This window comes from Echiichthys vipera (assembly GCF_963691815.1).
Source record: "Echiichthys vipera genome assembly, chromosome: 7".
In the NCBI taxonomy this organism is placed as follows: Eukaryota; Metazoa; Chordata; class Actinopteri; order Perciformes; family Trachinidae; genus Echiichthys; species Echiichthys vipera.
The window spans coordinates 7,078,290-7,100,165 of NC_139832.1; the positions used below are offsets into that span (position 1 = coordinate 7,078,290).

At 41.4% G+C, this 21,876-nt stretch overlaps 1 protein-coding gene across 1 annotated transcript; it reads left to right on the forward strand.

The window, feature by feature from the left end:
- The first annotated feature begins 2,529 nt into the window (after positions 1–2,529).
- crabp1a (cellular retinoic acid binding protein 1a) lies at positions 2,530–21,766 on the forward strand. The gene is made up of 4 exons (XM_083916292.1): positions 2,530–2,675; positions 6,938–7,116; positions 19,011–19,124; positions 21,477–21,766. The coding sequence occupies exons 1-4, from the start codon at positions 2,606–2,608 to the stop codon at positions 21,525–21,527; spliced, it is 414 nt and encodes a 137-aa protein (XP_083772418.1). The 5' UTR covers positions 2,530–2,605; the 3' UTR covers positions 21,528–21,766.
- Positions 21,767–21,876: the final 110 nt, after the last annotated feature.

Below are 21,876 nucleotides of genomic sequence, written 5' to 3' on the forward strand. Positions count from 1 at the left end.
CTGCTTCGTGCAAAAGCCATTTCAAAGCCCAACAGAGTGGAAAATCTCTAAATGTTCACACTGCTGTCACTTTACATACCGTAATAATAAAAACAAATACATAATTAATACAACGCATACATAATAAATACATAAATTCTTGTTCAAGCCTGAGGACGAGAAAACATCCAGACGATCGGTTCAACAAACCATCTCTTTGATCCATGTTTGTGTTGCAGGATTGGTTAGAGGCCAATTTAATAAACATGTTTGAAAGTAATATTTGGCACTATGATCAGCAATGCAGAACAAATCAGAGTGTAAAAGTACGCCAGAAAATCCACAGAAAACCTGCAGAAATAACAAGCTCAGAGAAGGCGAAATGCCCCAAATGATCATACTTTAAATAATTATGCATAATTAATATAATAAAGCACAAAATACACAGTTCCCTGTTAATGTCTGAGAGTCATCAACTAGGAAAACTCGAGTTGATTCATTATTTTTGGAAAAAAGCAACTCTTTGATCTATGAATGTGGTTCAGGGTAAGTTTGGGGCTAATTTACGTAAAGTTTTAAAGAAGGAAGGAACTTTTATTACAAGCCACGACAGCGACACTGATATTGTTTTCTGTGTGTGTGTGTGTGTGTGTTTATCATCATGGCAAAATGGAAACTACAGGAACTACTATGTCTTTCTGTATGCTGCAATAGCGTCCCAACTTTGCAAAATACCGTCACAACACTGGAGATAAAAAATTTGAAAGTCTCATCTCATCTCATCTTCAACCTCTTATCCGGGGTCGGGTCGCCGGGACAGCAGCTTTAGCAGGGGACCCCAAACTTCCCTTTCCCGGGCCACATTAACCAGCTCTAACTGGGGGATCCCGAGGCGTTCCCAGGCCAGTGTGGAGATCTAATCTCTCCACCTGGTCCTGGGTCTTCCCCGAGGCCTCCTCCCAGCTGGACGTGCCTGGAACACCTCCCTAGGAAGGCGCCCAGGGTTCATCCTTACTAGATGCCCTAACCACCTCAACTGGCTCCTTTCAACGCAAAAATGAAAATAACGTCAAAAAATGGGGGCGTAAAGTGGTGGAGCAATGGCCCCTTCCCTACTTCCTACGCCTTTCTACTTCCGGTAGTCTTGCTTGGACCACACCCATCCTTAAACTTCATTTTGATCTCAACTACACGCCTGTAAAGTTTTGTGACTGTATCTATTTCTATCTGTATCTAACTATTGCAGCGACAAAATCTGTCCACAGACAGCCAGGCAGACCGACACATAAACACACCTCTGTGGTAGTTCCCGCTACAGCAGGTGTACACACACACACACACACACACACACACACACACACACACACACACACACACACACACACACACACACACACACACACACACACACACACACACACACACACACACACACACACACACACACACACACACACACACACACACACACACACACACACACACACACACACACACACACACTCTAACGTCTGGTAAAGATGGGTGCGGTCCACACAACACTCCCCTAATTCAGATCAGGTTTGAAACCTTTCAAATCCTGCAGTTCTCTCTGTATCCATCTTTATTATCTGTTTAATAGAGAACAAAGTTTTTGGTCAATCCTTTTCTTTTTCTCTTTGCTGATCCTGCCCCAGTATCAGCAGAGGAACCCCAAAGTATAACCTCCTGCTTCCTTTTAACTGGCTAACATACGCTTCACTGCAAAACTTTGCCCAGGAAAATGTAAACTTTATAATATATATAATGTAAACTCCTCCAGTCTGTGTGCTGTAAATTGGACCCGGTGACAGACATAAAGAATAACTATAGCCAAATGTTTAAATATCTCGCCATTATAAACAGTGCAGAACAGAGTAGAGGCAGACCAGGAAATACACAGAGAATGACAGTTTAACGACGAATAGATGGACATTTAATATCTAAATGAGGTTGAGTTTAATCCGCTTGACGGAAGATATATAGATTTTCTTGACTAAAAGTTATCCGAGTTTAACCAACTACTAATTTAAAGAAAAGTTACATAATGATTTGATATTTAAAAAGAAATCCTTCCCCTAAAAAGAGACCAAAAGAAGTCAATAATAATAAAAAGCAAAACTCCACATTTTAAAAAAGGAATTCATAAACAAGCTGTTGAAGCGAAGCAAAGTGAAGTGAAGCACTATAAATAAGCTCTAAATCAATGAGTTTAGCCGCTTTGATCCCCAGAGAAAGCAGACACGTCAGTCTTGCTCTACTGTATTAATGGAACAGAGCTTTCGGGAGGGAGGGACCTCCTCCGACTCCCATTAAAAGACAGTAGCTATAATTGAGCTAAAGAAGCGATTGCAGCCGGCACACTGAGACACGCGGACGAAGCAAAGAGTGTGTGTGTGTGTGCAGAAAACCAAAAAAAGAAAAAAGAAGCACTTGGGTAACAGTGTGAGCTGAGCCCAGAGCAGAGGAGACAGGAGCACAGGGGAAGGAGGAGGAGGGTGAGAAAGAGTCAAAGAGAGACGGAGGGAAGAGGAAAGACCAGAGAGAGGAGGCATCAGAGCGTGGAACAGGTTCTTTTGGCAAGCCTTCGGACTCAGCCTCAGCAGACATGCCTAACTTTGCCGGCACCTGGAAGATGAAGAAGAGTGAGAATTTTGATGAACTTCTCAAAGCCCTGGGTAAGTCTTTTCTCCCTCTCGTCTCCTCTCTCATCCCTTCCATCGTCGGTTCTACGTCCCCGCATGAGGTTGACTATCCATCATGTCCATATAGAGAAAGGCTTGTCTTGTTCTTGGGGGGCGGCGTGCCTGACTTCCAACAACAATCGTTTTGTTTTCGAAGAAGCTCCCTGGGAAAAGAATGGCTGAGATCTACGTGGAGATGCTGCTGAAGGGAAATCCCTTTGGCTTTACAGGAGATATGAAGCGCTGGATGCTGAATTCCAGCCTAAACAGACGTGGTATTGTTACACAAAGAGAGGAGGGGGGCACAACATTATTCATGTTAAGCATTTAAGTAGGGCATGCATTCGCAATGCCAGGGGAGGTCTCTGGAGCCCAGCGCTATTCTCTTGTGTCCTATCTTTTTTCATTCTTTTTTTCTTAGTCTTAAATGATGATTGTGATGCTTTTAGATTTGGACCAGTTTAACTGGGTCATTCAATTGTGTTGCAGCGTTTTCGTCACGCCGGGACAGGCTGAAACAGACAGGACACATCAAAAGGGCTGTGTGTCTTTAGAATAAAGTAGAAGTCCCACTGTGAGTACAGGGAGCTGCTTCAACAACTCTCCAGGAACTGTCTCGACACAAAACTGGATTATTGTTAGAACTTTTCAGACATGAATGGCTCCTGTTTTAGCCCAAACCGGGGAAAGTTTGTACCTTGTCAAGCTGAAACAGATTGACGGTTCAGTTGTTTGTGCATCGCCGCAGCACTTAGGGGAGCACATGGAAGATTTCTTGAACATCTATCTGCTTTGTGCTTTTGGGTTGCAATCTCTCTTTAAACACCCCTGTACTGTGTAATACTTTAAATCATAGGTCTGGTGCTATTTTACGCTTTTCTTATTGAAAACAACCATAAATGTATCCTTCCAACCAATATTGCCTTTGTAGCCAGAGCCTGGTGTATTGCAGTTTAGATGCCTCATGAATGAGTCACACTGTTGCACTGGGTGACATGTTTCCTCTTCACGATGAACCTGGGCACGGATTTTGAATCACTCCCAAATACGTCGTTCTGCTGTTCCTAAATACTAAATGTTTCTAATCCACAGTTGATAATAGTCCCTAGAAAATGCAAAATGTGAAACGGTTTGAGTTACATAGTCAAAAGTGCCTAGCTGTTGGGCAAGTGTATATTTGTGATTTGTCATTAAAGATTTACATCCTCAGCAGGAATGAATGGTCTCGGGGTACAGAGCAGGGAAGCTAGGACGACTTGAGGGTCGATTAATGCAACAGGGATATTTGTCCCAAAAAAAAGCATGAGCTTTAATCCACAATTCTCTTTGAGGCCTTACAGTAATTGAGGAAGCTCTCAAATACCATCCTTAAACACATTACACAGTAAATATCAGTCAAATAAAAGCTTTAAATGTCAATCTCGACTCACAAAAGAAGGCTCACCAAACAGATCTCTTCAACGCCCCTTCCCATGTTTTGTTTTGTTTTGTTTTGTTTTGTTGCAAGGTTCATAAGGAAACTGTCCCTCCGAGGAGAAAACAGTCACTCTCCAGAATAGCACCTCATCCGTTCACAATCACATGTAACCACCACATCTGCCGGAGCAGATCACTCACTCGCTCGCTCTTGCATAAGGGTTCGGTCAATGGGGAGCTGCGACGGGCAAACTATTATAGATTCCTGTGCCGCGGCGCCGCCACTTTCCATCAACATCGTAATAATCATGTGGGAGGTTTCCCTACAGTAGGAGGGGGATTGTTATATCCAGGGTGCAGATAGCAGAGTGAACAGAGCTGTACGAGTTGATCAGACTCACAGTTTGCTAATTGAGAGCAGGCATGTGTGTCTGCGTTTGATCAAAGAGTGTAAAAAAAATACCTCACACTTCATGTACAAGTTTACTTCTGAGGCAAAACGTGGATTTTAAAAGCCTTTTCTGAGTTAATGGGGAAAATACACACTGCTGAAGTTTAAACTGAGTTGCTTCGTTGTCAGAAGACTGAATGAGCTTTATCAGGCTCCTATCATGACCATAAATATGAGGCGGTCCTACTCTAGTTGCCTCAGTAGGATTTTATCATCTATTCTAAAGATAAGATCAATGGCTACTTTTTCTTACATAACATTCTTTAGTATTTTAACCCAAACCACAACCTTTTCCTCAATCTAACCACGTAGTTATTCACACTTCTAGACCATTAAAAAGGGACACATAGAGGTCCTAAGAGGTCCGTTAGCATGTGAATATAATAATATTTCTGAACCTAGTTGTAGGTGTAGCAGGACCCTTTTCTAACTATTCAGTGACATGATAAGAGGAAGAATTACTTTATTTATCCTGCGGCGGGGAAATTGAATTTCACTCTTATTATTAATCATGTTACATACACAGGCCCGAAACACACAGACATGCACACAGGACCTATACATGCGATTATGGAGAGGTGTTAGAGTGAGGGGGCTGCCAGTGACTGGTGCCCGAGCAGTTGGGGATTCGGTGCCTTGCTCAACAGCTCCTCTGCAGTGCCCAGGAGATTAACTGGCAGCTCTCCAGCCACCAGTCCACGCGGCATACAGGGACTTGAACGGACAACCCTACGGTTCCCAGCCAAGTCACCTATGGACTGAGCTACTGCCACCATGATAACATGGCATAACATACTGATAACATCTGAGTCTGGTGTTACATTTGAGCAGAAACCTTAGACACTTAGTTATTACTGTATGAGTGTTTATCTTTACTGACTGTTACACCTTGTCCTACATTTCAAAATCCTTACTAATGGCTGCTTGTAACAATGGTGGAGGAGAAAATGGAGCTTACTGTCCTTTTGTCATTTCTGTGGAAACACATGTATACACAAAAAAACGTAAATATCTAAAATGGAAGCAAATTCAATGTCAATCTTTCAAAAACAAGGATAGACTGCTCGACACACTGATGCTCATACATATTTAATGTCATAAAAGCAGACGCCGTGATCCCTCAGATCATGGGTGGGGTTAAGTGTAAGCAGCCAAATTAATGTTTTTATGCCTGTGGTGTTGACCAAGAAACATCAAAGTGGTTTTGGGGGGAAGGAGGATCTCTCAGGACCAGTTATTCTTTTTTTTTAAATCCATGAAAACTTTGCAGAACTAAATACTCTTTTGCGAAGATATAAGCATTGGTATGGACGCCAATGAAATAAAAGAGATCAAGGACTTTGGCAAGGCACGAAGCCAGATGGCCTTGCAGGGTGTTGCCATACTCAGGATCACCGCTCAAACAGCCACTAAATTAAAAGAAACACTCTCAAGAGGTCATGTTTTCTCTTCTGGACATGCACGAACAATCCCTCACACATAACTCAACGCCCAAATTCTACAAATTTCTCTCATTTTTGAGAAATAGTTGAGGTTTCTGTCAGAGCCACGAAGCAATTATTGGGCTTTTCCTTAACTAGGAAACATTTCTGACATTGTTGCTTAAAATGTCCTGTTCCTGTTCAGCAAACACAGAAATATACGAGGAGACGTGCAGCCAGCATGTGTCTCTACATTGAAGGTCTAGAGTCTGATAGAAGCTGGCATGATGGCCTGGAGAGGTGTAAGTCTGGGTTGGGTAAGGCAGAAAAGAAAGACAACAGCAGGTGCAGGAGATGTTTTAGGGTGACATGTTTTAGCACTAACCGATCAGAACGAGGCGTCATCTCTCAAAACAAAAGAACCATATTCCCACAACTGAAATGCAGATACTTTCTCTTTCTTTTTCTTTCTCTTCTTTTCTCTTTTCATGTCTCGGCTTTTCTGTAGCTTGTTTCCTTCCTTTCTTCCACGTCTGTCTGATTAAAGTTGATTTTATGGAATATGAAGCAGCTGTAACCAGTCAGAAGCTCATTTAACCGTGGCCTCCAATGAACACAAAATCATATAAACCTATATACTGTTTAAGCGAACCAATTAGATAAAGTGTAAAATATCATTATGCACATTGCTGTAATAAAGTACAATAACAATGACATCTGCTTGGCTTATTTTCAACTTTCAACAATTGGTAAAGTGCCAGAAAAACCAGCATGTTGCAACTATTGAGTCATGATCAACAACCCTTAAACATCCCCATGGATATCTTATGGTTATTTTGTGCTGTGAGGTAGCGAAACATCCCTCTAATTTCCCCTTTAATGACAAAATGAATCTTGATAAAATGGTGAAACTGACCTGATGTTTCTCCCTCTTGTTGCTTCTCTCGGTCTGGCTTGTTCCCGGTCAGGAGTGAACACCATGCTGAGGAAGGTGGCTGTGGCAGCGGCCTCCAACCCCCACGTGGAGATCCGTCAGGACGGCGAGAAGTTCTACATCAAAACATCCACCAGCGTGCGCACCACGGAGATCAACTTCCAAATGGGGGTGGAATATGACGAGGAGACGGTGGATGGACGAAAGTGCAAGGTAGAATTACAAAATCAGATGTTTGCAGGTTTTAAGCTCTTTAAGAACTTTTCATTTTTGCTGACAATTTTTTTGATCCACACAGTTTTAGATTTTCTTATTGTCTTACTGTTTTCACGATTCTCAGGCTTATTTCACTCTCCTAAATGTTCAACACTGTCCGTTTGTCTTTAATCAAATAAGAGTTATCTCTGCTGCATCTCTGTGACACGTTTGTCACTTCAAACTTGTGTTAGCATGTATATTCATTTAAGGCATCGTTGGGACTCCCCTCCCACGTGGGGACAAATTTGGAGTCCCTTGAATGTAAATGGATGAACTTTAGGGTTCAGTTTGTATTACGGCTGGATTGGGTTTAGTTTATTTTGAGTGTTGGGGTCAGGTCGGTGGTGGTTATTGTTAAGGTTAAGGTAAGTCTCAGTAGATTAATATAAGGGCGCACTCACACTGTCAATCTGTACCCAAGCACGTTTCACGGCTAAAGACTAGTTTGTTTGACCAGTGTGAGTGCCTAGGTGCGGTACGCTTGCCAGCAACGGCCCGTTTGGGAGAGGTGCCCACCTTTGTAAAGCATGTTTGCACATGTATGAGCACGAGACCTACGGCAGTTCTGATGTCATTTTATGTGCGCCTGTTGGGACATAGAAAAAAGAAGGACGGTCCATGCGCGGACATTTAAAACAATGGCAGCGAAAGGTTCACGTTGGTGTGATGCGGAGTCGGTAGTCGAAGTACGCTAAAGCTGACGAAAAAACCCTAAATGGCGTGTTTGTGTGTGTATCATTATAATACGTTTTAGGGTTCCATCTTCACCCACAAGTTCAACTGTAACATTTTACGGGTTAAAACCCTTTTTTTAATTTTAAATGAAGATTGCTGTTGGGGCATAAACGCCAGCCCTGAAGCGAAAAAGTAGATATGTTTCGATTTATTTGATGCACAGCAGCATTGGCCAATATTCCCTTTGTTGCCTGCAATTTGTCAGCAAATAAGATGATATTCACTGATCACAGTTGATCCAGCTGATGTTTATCTGCTGTGTTGCATCAGTTCTGTGCTGGTGAAATGCTGTTTTAAAAGGATGAGCGATTTTTAAATTTTTTTTTTCATTAACATTTTTCACGTGAAAGAAGGTTCTATTAAAGGTTGTTTGTAGCTAAAGGATGTAGTAGTTATGGTTAAGTTGGGATAGGCTTCTTTGAATGTTAATTTTTCCACAAAGAGACATGAAATATAAACAAAATTGCATATTCTTGGACATGTATTGAATAGTTTTCTTCCCAAAAATCTGTTTCTTTATTAATTAAGAGAACCATACTCTCTATCTATAAATATCTAATTGAATGTAAACTTTTTGCATCATCTAGTATGCTCTGTGTTCAAGCGATCTGCATGCTATTGTTGAAGAGGGTTGAATGAAAAATGAATACCTCGTCACAGTTTCATCCATTGGGAACAAGCTCACGTCCGTGCAGCTGGATTAAAGGCAGCTTGAGTTGGAGTGGATGAGAGTTTCCCTCTGAACCTCTTCAAGCCCCGAGGGTGATTTCTCACATCCTGATAGACAGTCAGAGCTCCTGCACAGGTTTGGAAAGTAGGCAGAGACATCTATTCTTTGACTTGCTTTATTTTTTAAGGCACGTAAGGGTTTTCTACCTTCTTGAAACTCATTACGAGTTCTGCAAAAATACTTGTAAAACTGTAAAAATGAAGCTTTCAGCAAATCATTAAGACAAAAGTAACGTATAAAGTAACACTTTTAAAATAGTAAAAAAAAGGATTCAAGCTCTGACATAAAGGCTGTGTCCTGTTACACAGAGTAATAAGAATAAACTAAAGTGGATGAAGCAGCTCCAACACTGAGCCGGATAATATGTAAATACATAACGATCACATTCACTTAATCTGGGTTTTTAATTTGTGCCAAAGTCTTTTCTCTTATTATGTTCTTCTTTACTTTATAAAATGAATTTCTTTATATATTGGCCACCTACTACGGAAGCCCTCAGACGCAAGTGAGATTGCTTTTTTTTTCTTCTGGGGATCCATTTTCCATTTCTGATCCAAATACTTTGTGTTTAAGAATTAACAACAGGTGAAAAAATGCTTTTGCCAGGATACATTTTTTTCTGTTGTTTTATCCATCTGTCAAATCAGGTGGACAAATGTTTTGTCAGGATCATTTTTCAAGTTTTTTGTTTTTTCATCTGTGGTAGATAGAACAAATATTATTATACTAAATATTTGGTGTTGTAATGCTCATTTAGACCAAAGCCTGCTCTCAGATTTACTTTAAAAAAAAGTAAAAAACAAAATCCCATTCAAAAAAGGATTTTTGCTTTTTAGCATATGAATTCATATATTTATTGTGCATTTTTAAATTTTCATTTTTGCATTTGAAATCTTTCAGGTGTTATTCAGTGATAAACACAAGAGAGAAAACAATTATTGATTATTTATTACCAGAAAAAGAAAATCTCACTTGCCTCTCGGGGCTTCCGTAACCCAGGTTAGTTTATCTTTTGGGGGATGAAATAACATAAATAAATGATATATAATATAACATTTATTATTATATTCTGGTTAGAGGAGGTGTTTTACATTTAATCTTGATTAAAAAAAATCTAAAACTACCTTTTAAAGCTTTTCCATGTGATGTATTTAGTCAATTCACTTACGATCTTACGACACCACAGCCTACACAATGAAGGAAGTAAGCGCGCTGAAGTTGAAGAATGTCACAGCATAAACAACAACAACAACATCACCAACAACAACAAAAAGCAGGTTGCCACTGAGTCCCTTGTAAGGAGATATCTGGCCTTAATGGTCCAAGAGGCTGACATCTGTTTATCGCCCACCTGCTTAGCAACCGGTGTCTGAGCTGCAGAGAGGAAGAGTCTTGTTTGGTATCAATGACGCCACAGTGAGTAAACAACACGTAATCCAGTGTTCTCCTCTCACACAAACAGACAAAACATGATGGGAGCCACATAAGAGTAGTACTTCATTAACTGATAAATCAGAGTTCTCTCATTATAGTAATGAAATAATGGCATTTTGAGATAGTGTTTGACATACGAACTGGATCAACATTCAAAACGGAAAAAGTCAAAAGGCAGCAGCTATTTGTAGAAACGCAAGCAGGTTTTTCAGGTGTGCCAGACGTTATTACAGTGTTATTTAATCACTTATAAAACTGCATATTTAAGCGGTTTTATGGTGCTGTACATAAAAATCTGAGCAAAATTCAGTCTGGGCTGGGATTGCCTCCTGGAGCTGAACACATCAGCAGGACAGCTCAGTATTGCAGTCCACAACACCATCCATATGTGCACATAATAATAATACCTTTATAGAAACAGAAGTCTGAAACAAGTGAGTGCTGTGCTGCAGTACGCTCATCCATCTGTATGTAAAACTCGTCATGAAGAACAGGCTGCAGTGGATGCTGCAATGTAGCAGAGGAGAGTTGCATAAAACATGCAGGACTGGGAGTCGTTGACATTCACAGTACAACTTGTCGAGTTTCTCTAAGCACTGGATGAATTTGGGGGTTTATAGATGAGATTGGTCATATTCTTTAAATCACCACTTTGTTTTAAGGCAAAGAGCAATTCTTAGCCTTACGTTTTCAGCATTAATGTTGATCTCTGCAACGGTGGGGTTTTAAGAACAAATCGTGTCCATCATTTAAGAAAAATGGTGTAAAAATGTAGATACAAATTAACGTGGTGGATGATACAATTTTACTCATAAAACAATAATAACCCTTTAAAGCTGGAGGTCTGAAGCAATTTTAGAAAGCCAAACTTTACAGATGAGTAGGGTCTGACACTTGAAGGCCCCATCTGCAAATTCTATTGATTATAAACAGTAAATGTGAGTGACATATGTAGTTCATCCTTTAGTGAGTGTAACTTTGACCATTATAGATCACACCAGCCGCAATACCAAACCGGGCCAGGGACGTAAAGTGGACCCTTCTCTATTTCAAAACCCCCTACTTCTGGCACCCTTACTCAGATCACACCCATCTCTGAACGCGGCCTGCGTTTTGATGTCAACAACAAATCTGTAGAGTTTTATCACTGCATCGTGCATTGTAATCGGGCCAGGGTCATAAATTTAGGGGTCCCCTTCCCTTCTTCTAGCCCCCTTACTTAGATCACAACCTTGTTCGAACTCAGCCTTCATCTGGATCTCAACTAAACATCTGTAACATTTTGTGACTGCATCTTATCAGGTTCAAAAATCTGTCCACAGACAAACAGACATATAAACAGCTCAAGACAGCCTCTGTGGTAGTTCCCACTCTAGCCGCTGTCTCCAGGACCACATGTTGCCATAATGACACAGACACACGCACGCACGCACACACACACACACACACACACACACACACACACACACACACACACACACACACACACACACACACACACACACACACACACACACACACACACACACACACACACACACACACACACACACACACACACACACACACACACACACACACACACACACACACACACACACACACACACACACACACACACACACACACACACACACACACACACACACACACACACACACACACACACACACACCCTGCTGAAGTATCCTTGAGCATCTCTCTTGGTTGCAGGACTGCTGCTCTGACCACACAAACACTCTTTAACACAAAGAGATTCTTTGGCAACATTGTTCTTTAAACGTTCGTGCCAATGAAGCCCTTTGAATTGAACTGAATTGAATTGAATTGTGTGTTTTTCGAATGCTTCTCTTCAACACTGAAATGTAAAACAGAACATTTACCGTCCTGACAAATTCTTTGGCAACAGAAAGTGGTGATTTTCGTGCTTGTGAGGAGGGGAAATCGGGTAATTGTACATTAAGTCAACAGATTTCAGCCAAAAGCATGATAAAATTGGAGATTCGTATTTTCTGGAAACCAGTGTTTTTTTGGGTATGTGCAGCGCAGAATTCATTAAGAGGGAATTTTTGTCAACATGCGAAATGTGACAGGATGCTTTCACAGTTCACAAAAAACAGAACTCACCATATATTAATCTCAAACGTAGATTTTTGTCTTTACCTTTTATTTTATGGTGTGGACTACGTGTTGCAGTCAGGGCGAGCAGACATGACCTATTTCTGATCCCAGGGGAGAGTGTGGCTCCTTCTGTCTGTGCCCTGGGGCATGCTGGGTACTGGGCACGGCTAGACGGCTCTTAGTGGCTTTCCACCACATGACGCCTCAAGTGGAGTTGTCATTACACATTTGCCACTTTCCACAGAAGGTGTCAAGACAGTGACGTGTTTTTTTATTGTCACTGTACTGCGGCACACTTGAGCTCAATGAATAAAAAGAGGTTAAGGTTGTTTTTAAGCCATTGTCCGAGTATAAAGTTGTTTTTGCATCCATATTGGGTGGATATTGTTATTTTAGCATATTAGGATATTGTAGTATTTTGTTTTTGATCATATTATCTGTATCTTCCATATCCCTCGTTACACAAGTTTGTCCTTCCAGAACGTCCAAAATTGCTGAAATAAATAAGATGGTATTTCAACAAGAAGCTTTACTTGCACGTGCAGAAAATCCCATTTTGGATTCCAACGGTTCATGTTTTCACTGCTGAACACTAGACTAAAGGCAAGAAGTACCCGAAACGAGCAAAAAACCCCAAGGTAGCTACAGCACAAGAGTGGCAGAGCATTACTGAAGGAGACACCAAGTGACGAAATGATCGACGTGCTAGACATCAGCAAGACATGGAGGATACGCAAATAAATATTAAATATGATACATTTAAAACAGAACAAGCTGAAAACACATTAACATTATCACCAAATTTATTTATTTTTTATGTCAAAGGTGTCAGCAAAGAGAGACAGAGAGCAACATTAGCATTGTTTTTTCTTGATTCGTGTAAGTTCAACGTCCACTCCTGAGAAATATATCTGGCTATTTAGTTGCTCCACTATGTCAGTACGACATTAACACATGCAGCAACACATGCAGATAGGTTGGTGGTGTTTGGACACTTGACCTGGTGACTTGCAAAAAACAATAGAGACGGGCTGTCTTAAAGATCTGAATTGAGAAACAAATCTGATTTTGCATGAAGCCATGATCATTTGAGGAATTGTTTACATGACAATGATTGATAATTGCTGCTTAGTATTTCTGTCAACTCGTCTAATTACATTCTGTCACTTAAAATTAGTTTGAACAAGTTGCATTTCCTCCACTGTTCATCTGCTGTGGATGTAAACGACCTAATTTCAAAGCTGAGAGCCAGAATGTTAACATAATAATAGTGATAATAGTAATAATAATAGTAATGTTAATAATGTCTAACTGTACAATATATTGTTGTGGCTCTCGGCAACAAGCACATTTTTGTCTCTTGTGTGGCAATCATATGCAAGAGTGAAGCTCAAACCTGCAGGAGCTGGCGCCCGCTGACACTGGCACATGTGCAAGAGGGGTGGGGGTGGGGGTTACGGCAGTGTGGGGTGTTGGCGAACTCTCAGGTGGTGCGGTTGGCAGGAGAGCTCTAAGTGGGTTTTGGCTGAGGCCTGCTGCCCCTGTGGTTAAAGGGATTACACACTGATCTCAACCTGGCGAAGAGCAGAGGGGCTGATTAACACTGCCACAAGGTTAAAAAGCTCCAGTAAATCTGCATGATTGCAGTGGGATCAGACAGCCTCCTCTCGCCTCCAGGAGTGATAAGAGACTTCCTTTCAGCCAGAAGAGAAACAGACACCAGATGGGTGTCAGAAACGAAGCCTGTTGATAAAGATGTTTGCCTTAAGAAATAGATGTAACAACCACTAAAGAGTTCCTTCTAATACTGACGCAAAGTACAAGGATAAATGTGTACATGTAATTCCAAATAATGGACTATTTACCCCCAAGAGGTGAGGCTATAATGCAATGGGCCCTCAGTATTTGGAGCATGTGCATTTGTCCTCAAAAGCAACCGTTGCAATAAGCCATAAAATAGAAAGAAAAAGCAATGTTGAGGCTTCACTTTGACAGATGAAATAAACATGGTAAAAGCTGCTTTAATGATTAATAATTTGCCGCAAATTAGAGCGAGAAAAATAACTCAAGGACCAAATTCCAGTCTGTCGGCCACTGTTCTGAGATTTCAAAATAAAGTCATAATAGAATAGGTGACTTCAGGTCATATTATCTCTTTTAGATTTTAAATTGTCACCTGTGTTTTCCTTACATAAATAAAAGACATTTCCACCATAAGTTGGTGCAAGAAATGAAGTGTTTAATGCTCAAAAGGTTACTACTTAATATAAAACCACCGACACCCCACATAGAGATCTGTGCAATTGGTAATGGTAAAAGTAAACACAAGTCTCGGTCTCAGTTATCTACAGACAAAAGAAGAAAAGAATAATTTGGAAAAGAAGATCTATAATCACATGAAACAAAACTTTTGCCATGATGACACTGAGGATTTTTGCTTCAAGCTTCAATTTTTATTGAGCCTGAGAATCAAAATGTGGTCGAAGAAGAGGATTCTGGGTAAAGCCACTATGGTAACAACCACCGACTGAGATAGACAGAGACAAATACGACACAGAACGTCCTTTCTTTTGAAGGGAGAAATTAAGGTTATTACTTAATCACATTTTAAAAGAAGTGGACCATAGCTTCTTATGGAAACTCCTCATTCCAGAAGTTGGGACTTTTTTAATGATAGATTTCCTCGTTGCACTCAGAGTTGGTGGTTATTATGGAAAGTGCAGCTTAAGGCACTTCTGCATGTCTTCACCACTCAGATGCGGTATTTGTCACTTGGTAAAAACACGAGTTGATTTGATAAAGAACAACGGCGCCTCACATTATTGTCCCAAGTGTGAGGCACGGGCTGCTGAGAGCGGGGAAAAGGTGATGAGCAAACACCGACATGTGAGAGATAATGTGATCAAACTGTGGGAAGAGATGAATCAAAAAAAAGGGAGCGAACGTGTTATCTTCTACCCTGGAAGAAATGTTGTAAAACCCAACGCAGGCACTTTTAAACCAAAGCAGGAAATGAGATGTTCTCCGTCTGTGAGAGACTGAGGCAAAGCCAAAGGCAGCAGATGTGCGGATGAAGTCAAAAGCTACAGAAACAAACAGGACACAGTGAAAACAAACGCAAGATGAATTTGTCTTGGTCTCAAATGTGAGTGCACAAGCTCTGGTGTGTTATTTGTAAGGGAAAGGCGATGTGTGAGAATTTGTCTGGGACTTAATGTGCAACGGAGAGAATGAGAGAACATCAATCCGAGTCAGAGGCGGAGACGGATGCTGACGCTAAAATGGAGCTGTAGCTAATCGACTCTTTGGGTTCTGGCTTTAGAGTCAGAGGAAGAGCTGGAGAAAAAACCCTGCTGTTGTTCAGCTTGGCAACGCCTGTGGACGGCAGCCTGCAGGGATCCATGATGGCTTTCCTTACCTTTGTCATTTGCCTCTGAGAAACAGGCCGCAATTTCCAACACTGAGCAGTGGTGCTTTACAAAACACAAAAGAATGTACAAATTGTCAAACAGATTGTCTATGGAGCACTTTGAGCTGCGTTTAACGTATGAAAGGTGCTATATAAATGATAATTGTTATATCATGAGCAACTTTTCATGCAAGAAAATGATGGATAAACATTTTGGGGTTTTCATTTTCATTCCATTGGCCTATCCAGATTTTTAATTATGTTGAATATGAATGTTTTAGTTTCTTGGATTGTATCGCAGTGACAGCAGCTCTGATCACAGGCTTTTGGAGCGGGATCACAAGCTTAAGATGCTGTGTTTCAAAGGAAAATGCAGCTAATTTCAGCAGTGTGGAGAAATATAATCAGTCAGAAAACACGCAAACTCTGAATAGTAAAATAATCTGTGGATTAAATACTTGAATAGGTAATTTAACTTAAGTAAAATGACTGTTAGAGTAGCTTAATTTAACGCTGAGAAATACACATATTCACTTTCTTATTGAGTTTTATCTGAAGATTGATAAAAATCTAAATGTAAAGCTACAGCCAGGAGAGTTAGCTTAGCTTAGCATAAAGATCACACAGCTCGAACAGCTATAGCCTAGCTCTGTCCATACAACTTTTAAGCTCATTAACTGATTATTTTACTTTAAACACTTCAGTTGTTGTACTAATGATGGGGAGACACAACACTGCTTTGCTTTCTTAACATGTCTTCTTTCAAAGTAGTGAAATGAAAACACCCAAAATACACATTTAGATGTTGATTCGACTAAACTTTGTCTATTTGTGTCTGTAAGTTTCTCTTAAATTCACCAAAAGTTAGCATTAAATCATGCCTCATTTGCATATTTAAATAAAAATGTCGGAAAACTGGGATTGCACGGTGGAGTGGTGGTTAGCACTGTCGCCTCACAGCAAGATGGTTCCTGGTTTGAATCCCGGCTGGGCCCTTCTGTGTGGAGTTTGCATGTTCTCCCCCTGTCTGCGTGGGTTTTCTCCGGCTTCTCTGGTTTCCTCCCACAGTCCAATGAAGTGCACGTGTTTGGTTAATTGATGACTCTAAATTGCCCGTAGGTGTGAATGGTTGTCTATCTCTGTTTGTCTCTATGTGCCCTGCGATAGACTGGCGCCCTGTCCAGGGTGTACCCTGCCTTATACCCAATGTCAACTGGGAGCGGCTCCAGCCCCCCCCCCCATGACCCAGATAGGGACAAGCCTCCCCTCAAACAATCAGACAGACACGATTATGTATCAATCTAACTTTTGTCAAAAAGGAAAATGTATTTCCAAAAATGTCTAAGTATTGCTTTGAATGTTAAGCTACAACCAGGAGAGTTAGCTTAGCATTAAGACTGGAAACAAGGGGAAACAGCTAGCATTTGTTTAAACACTTTGACACGGTTTCTGTGGAGATTAAACTTTATATAATGTCATTATAATGACAGTGAGCTTTAGAGGCTGAGGTAGCCATTTTCCAGACTTTATGCTAAACTAAACTGTCTCCAGCTGATGAGAGTGGCACCAATTTCCTCATCGTAACCTCAGTAAGAAAGTGCATAAACATATTTCCCAATCTGTGAAACTGTTCCTGTGAAACAGAGCAGCTTTTGTGTCAGTACAGTTGAGGTAATGAAACACGAGTAGTTAATGGACCCTAAACTGACCAAAATGATGAATCCTTTCCATTAAGACAAATTAGCGACATAGGGTCAACTCAGTCTTGAGCTTTTATGAATTCTTAGCTCTCTCATAGGCAATTTGAGTCAGTAACTTCAGGAGTAATTACTGCTGAAGTCATGGTCTGACTAATACTGTTGAAGTCATTTGAAATATTATTGAAGTGAATTAGCAGACGGAGACCCCGACTGACCAAAGGGCTAAGAGGATTTCATTGGTTTCTGTTACTCCGTCTGCTAAAGACTCAGGCCACTGATCTATAGTATTATATTGTTCGTTGAGTCATGCATGAGTTAGCAGGGAACAGATGTTATTTTAAAGCAGGCTGTGAAATAAGTGGCCAAAAATGATTACACATTACACATACAGTATATAATTCTTGAACATCTTAATCCAAAACCATGCGCATTCATCTGCTGCTCCACCTGTCTGGGAGGGTTTTCTTTATGGACCTGGCTTCGTTTAAAATATCCTTACATGCTGTAGTATTAATAAGATCTTCATTGGACCTTTGGGGCTCAAGCTCAACCCATGAGAAATAGCCCCAGACCAAAAGCGAACAATTGGATTGGATGAATGCACCAAGACGCCTGTTTTGTACTGGATGAGGATACAGGAACCCTCAAGTGATATGGAGCAATATTGAGCCGCTCCACTCTGCTCTCATGCTCTGAACGGGATCAAAAAATAATTTCAAAATAAGTTCACTACCACACATATTTTTTCCAGAATAAAGTCCCATGAAGTCGACCGGAAGGGGAAGGAATTTGCCTCTATATCCAGTCTTTAAGTCAAAATACTATTTCCGGGTCCAAGCGCTCCGTCGAACAAAACAAGAGGCAAAGTTACAATTCCATTGTTTTGTTTTTTTTAAAGCTGCAGTTGGAAATTGAGTTGACTTAGTCAAATCTAGAATGTTTACAACTCTCACGCCCCTCCCCAAATACCACCGAGCTCCTCCGCTCCCTCCCGCCCAGTGCTCGTCAGTGCACGTGCACCAGATTCCTGTGAACGCACCCGTCTCTTCTCTCATTGATAAACGCCACACAGAGGTAGACAGGCTAACTTACTCATAGACAGCAATTGCTAATGTCATTTAGCCTATGCCTAGCTTGAGGCGTGTGCCTGTGATATTGTAACATGCACGAGGGGGGGGGGGGGGGGGTCTGTGGCGTGTGCACGAACTGTGCCTGACAGTCGGCTCTCACACATCTCTGCGCTGTGTGCGCGTTTTATTTTCTAAAACCAGATGATTGATGTTGTTCTATCGGAGCATAGTGACGGTTTCAGTGAATATGATCAAAAAAAATTTGCCGACTGCAGCTTTAACTTAGATCTGTTCAAACAACAGGGACCCAGAAATCGTACTTTGAAAGGGCGTTACGACTTAAAGACCAGATAAAGCTCTGCAAAGCCAAGCTGAGCTGCAGATTCAGGTGATAATTCTCAGCAGGTTCATCAGTGCGAGGGACCCTTTTCACATTGTACTTTGATACGTAGTGGTGTTGAAGTGTCCTCCAGGGTGTGTCAGCACACTCTGACATCACTGCTGGCTGCAACAGAGCATGTTCCTGACCACACCATTCACGGATGCTGGCATTAAGTGACCCTTTAAAAGGGACGCCTTGCTAATGAGTTTTACCTCCACTGACACCATCATACTGACCTTCCTCACCTTGTTGTCCCTCCTCACCACAGAGCCTCGCAACCTGGGAGTCGGAGAACAAGATGTACTGTAAGCAGACTCTGGTGGATGGTGACGGCCCCAAAACCTACTGGACACGAGAGCTAAACGGAGATGAGCTCATACTGGTGAGCCATGACTTTATCATCTCAGTAAAAGCCTCTTAATAGATGAGTGTTTAGGAAAGAGAGAAAAGGTCTTTCTTTACGAAGAAAAAGGTTTGACGTGGTGATTAAAGAACTCTCGTTTCAGTGTAAGGATCAACAAGGAGAAGACAAAAAATAAAGGAAGTGTTGAGCTGATGGGTAGCTCATCTGTATGGTTTGTCTGTTACGTGGCTTGTTCTCATGGAGACTCTGAAGGTGTGCATTAAGATGGGATTTTCGAGCAGCTCGTGTACTCTATTTGATAAATGGTTAATGAAACTAAGCAGGGAGCGTATGAAGTCACCCTGGAGATTCATCCTTAAAGGAAATGAGAGAGGCTGTTTCCCAAGGAGCTGAGCTTTCATCCTCCCCGCGGAGAGATGTTGAAAGGAGAACAAGAGGAACTGCTACGCTGACATTGCAGTAATACCCCCTGTATTTAGCCAGATTAATATAGGCAGAAGTCAATGGGGTCTAAAGCCCCTCAAACGATGTGCAGGGGAGCCGTCCAAGACCAATGGACCGGACGAAGAGTTCTCAGGCACTCAACAGCTTTCCTCTCTCAACGTTCAACGCTCCCACGCTCTGCTTTGTTGTTCCTCGAGTAGTAAGATGAATGTCCAAAAGGCAAAAGCTTCGAAACAACAATATAGAAGGTTTAGATGCTGGAAAAAAAACTAATCACAGGATGTTTGCGTAGTAAGTTTGGCATTGTTCAGAGGAAGGCATGAAGATATTAAAGCTTGACTAATGTTTGCGTGATAAAAGCAGAATGTGTTACAGCGCCTGCCGCTCTGGTGACACTTTGGCCCAGGAGGAGCTGAAGCAGCATATGTGTTTCTCCGCTCTTCTCACCTCGGCCCTCCCCGCTGTCACACCATCACACAACCTGCAGATAACCCAGCTTGTAAAGTCCCAATTTTTACTTTTTCTAAATCAGTTTTAACAGCAAAAAGCAACTGGGAGTCTCATTCTGTCATCATGTAGTCAGGTTTACACATGAGATAGGTAAACGGTAAGACTCGGTGCATGCAGCTTGTCTTGGTTGCCATGACGACGATAACGAGTAAATCTTGTCATCATTCACCTGAGACGGCTGGCCTAGTTTGGGCGCCACAGCAGCTTGACAGTGTCGGTGTAAGCGTGAAGGATAAAAAAGAAAGTGAAGAGAAAGTAATATGGCCACCATGGTTGGTGAAGTAAGTGAAAATTCCAACTCTGACAAACTTGCCAATCAACCGAATATCATAACATTGGTTCAACATCAAAGATCATTAAAATGCTTCAGTGATGCTGATGAAATAAATACTGTGTCATTTAAAGCCTTGGTTTTTAAGCCTCTCTGGAGAAGGAGACATGAGTCATCTTTGCACTCAGACAACCTCCTTCTTTCGGGGTAAGATCCTGGAAAAACAGACATCTGAATCTGAATCCTATGTGTCTGTTTACAAAGAAGCCTCAGAGACAAACCCAACAATCGCAGAGCTTCACTTTGACGCTCAAAAGGAGGAGTAGCGATCATAAAGCAATGGTCTGATTGTCTGTGGCAGTTCACGCTGTAAGTGGGGCACATTTCCATATGATTTGCATGATCCAGTTAATTGGTTTAGTCTAAAAGCACTTTAAGGGCAAAGTCATGTGGATTTTCTCTCTGGCTACATCAGCCTGAAATAAAAATGGGAAAATGACGGTCTGTCAGAGCTTTGGACTCAATCACTTCACGCTCATATATTCACAACATAAAAGAGTTCTGAAGAAGTTTCTTTTGGTTTCATCATCAACAGTTTGCAGGACGACCGAGACTGAAGGCCACCATCTTGTATGTCTAATAATGATAATTTTGAGCGCTTCTAGACTGAATTCGGTTACCGGTGAAATAAAATACAATCCAGCGAGTCTATTATGAGTAACAGATCTGTGAATTTGGAGGCTTTTTAGATGCTAACACACTGCACAAGGCCTTATAATACTCATCGAAATGATCTTCAGGTAAACAGTAGAAATAAAGTGATCCACCAGGTGTGCTCGCTGTGTTTGATTGGTAAATGTTGAGTCTGGTTCAACTTGTATGGAGCCCCATGCGTTGGTGTCTCTGCTGTGTCGACGGATTGGCTCCATTCAAATGAATAAGAGGGCTTGTTTTTTTCACGCTGAGCTACTCTACAAACGAAGTCTTACACCATCTGACAAATACGATAAAAAAGGCACTTTGTCAGGTGTTTGTTGAAGTAAAAGAGCTTTAAAATGTGAATGGACATGTCTTTGCCAGCTGACTGTAAGGTCTCCTCACTATCAGGTGTCTAAAATACACAATTTCCTTTTTTGTGTCCTCAGACTTTCGGGGCAGACGACGTAGTGTGCACACGGATTTACGTCCGGGAATGAAGCCCTGCAGCCCTCATCGGGCCAAGACAGACACCCAAGTTTGACGACGGCAACTCGTTTAAACCCAACAGCACTCTGTCATGCTTCAACGCTAAGTCATTTGCAAAGTGTCCTGTGTAACCTCTCACCGTCAGTCTGCATAGTCTCCACAAACAATAGCAATGTCTCTGTAATCTGGTTATTTGTAGTGAGTATTGTGTCTGCAGTACAGTAGCTGGATATCTCAGTGTCCATACCTGCAACCCTGGCGCCAAATGTGCACGTAGGATTTAGTCTTCAGTTGCATCGATTGAGTATTCATGTTCAATGACAGGAAACAATAAAAATTGAACAACAGTAGCTCAGACTC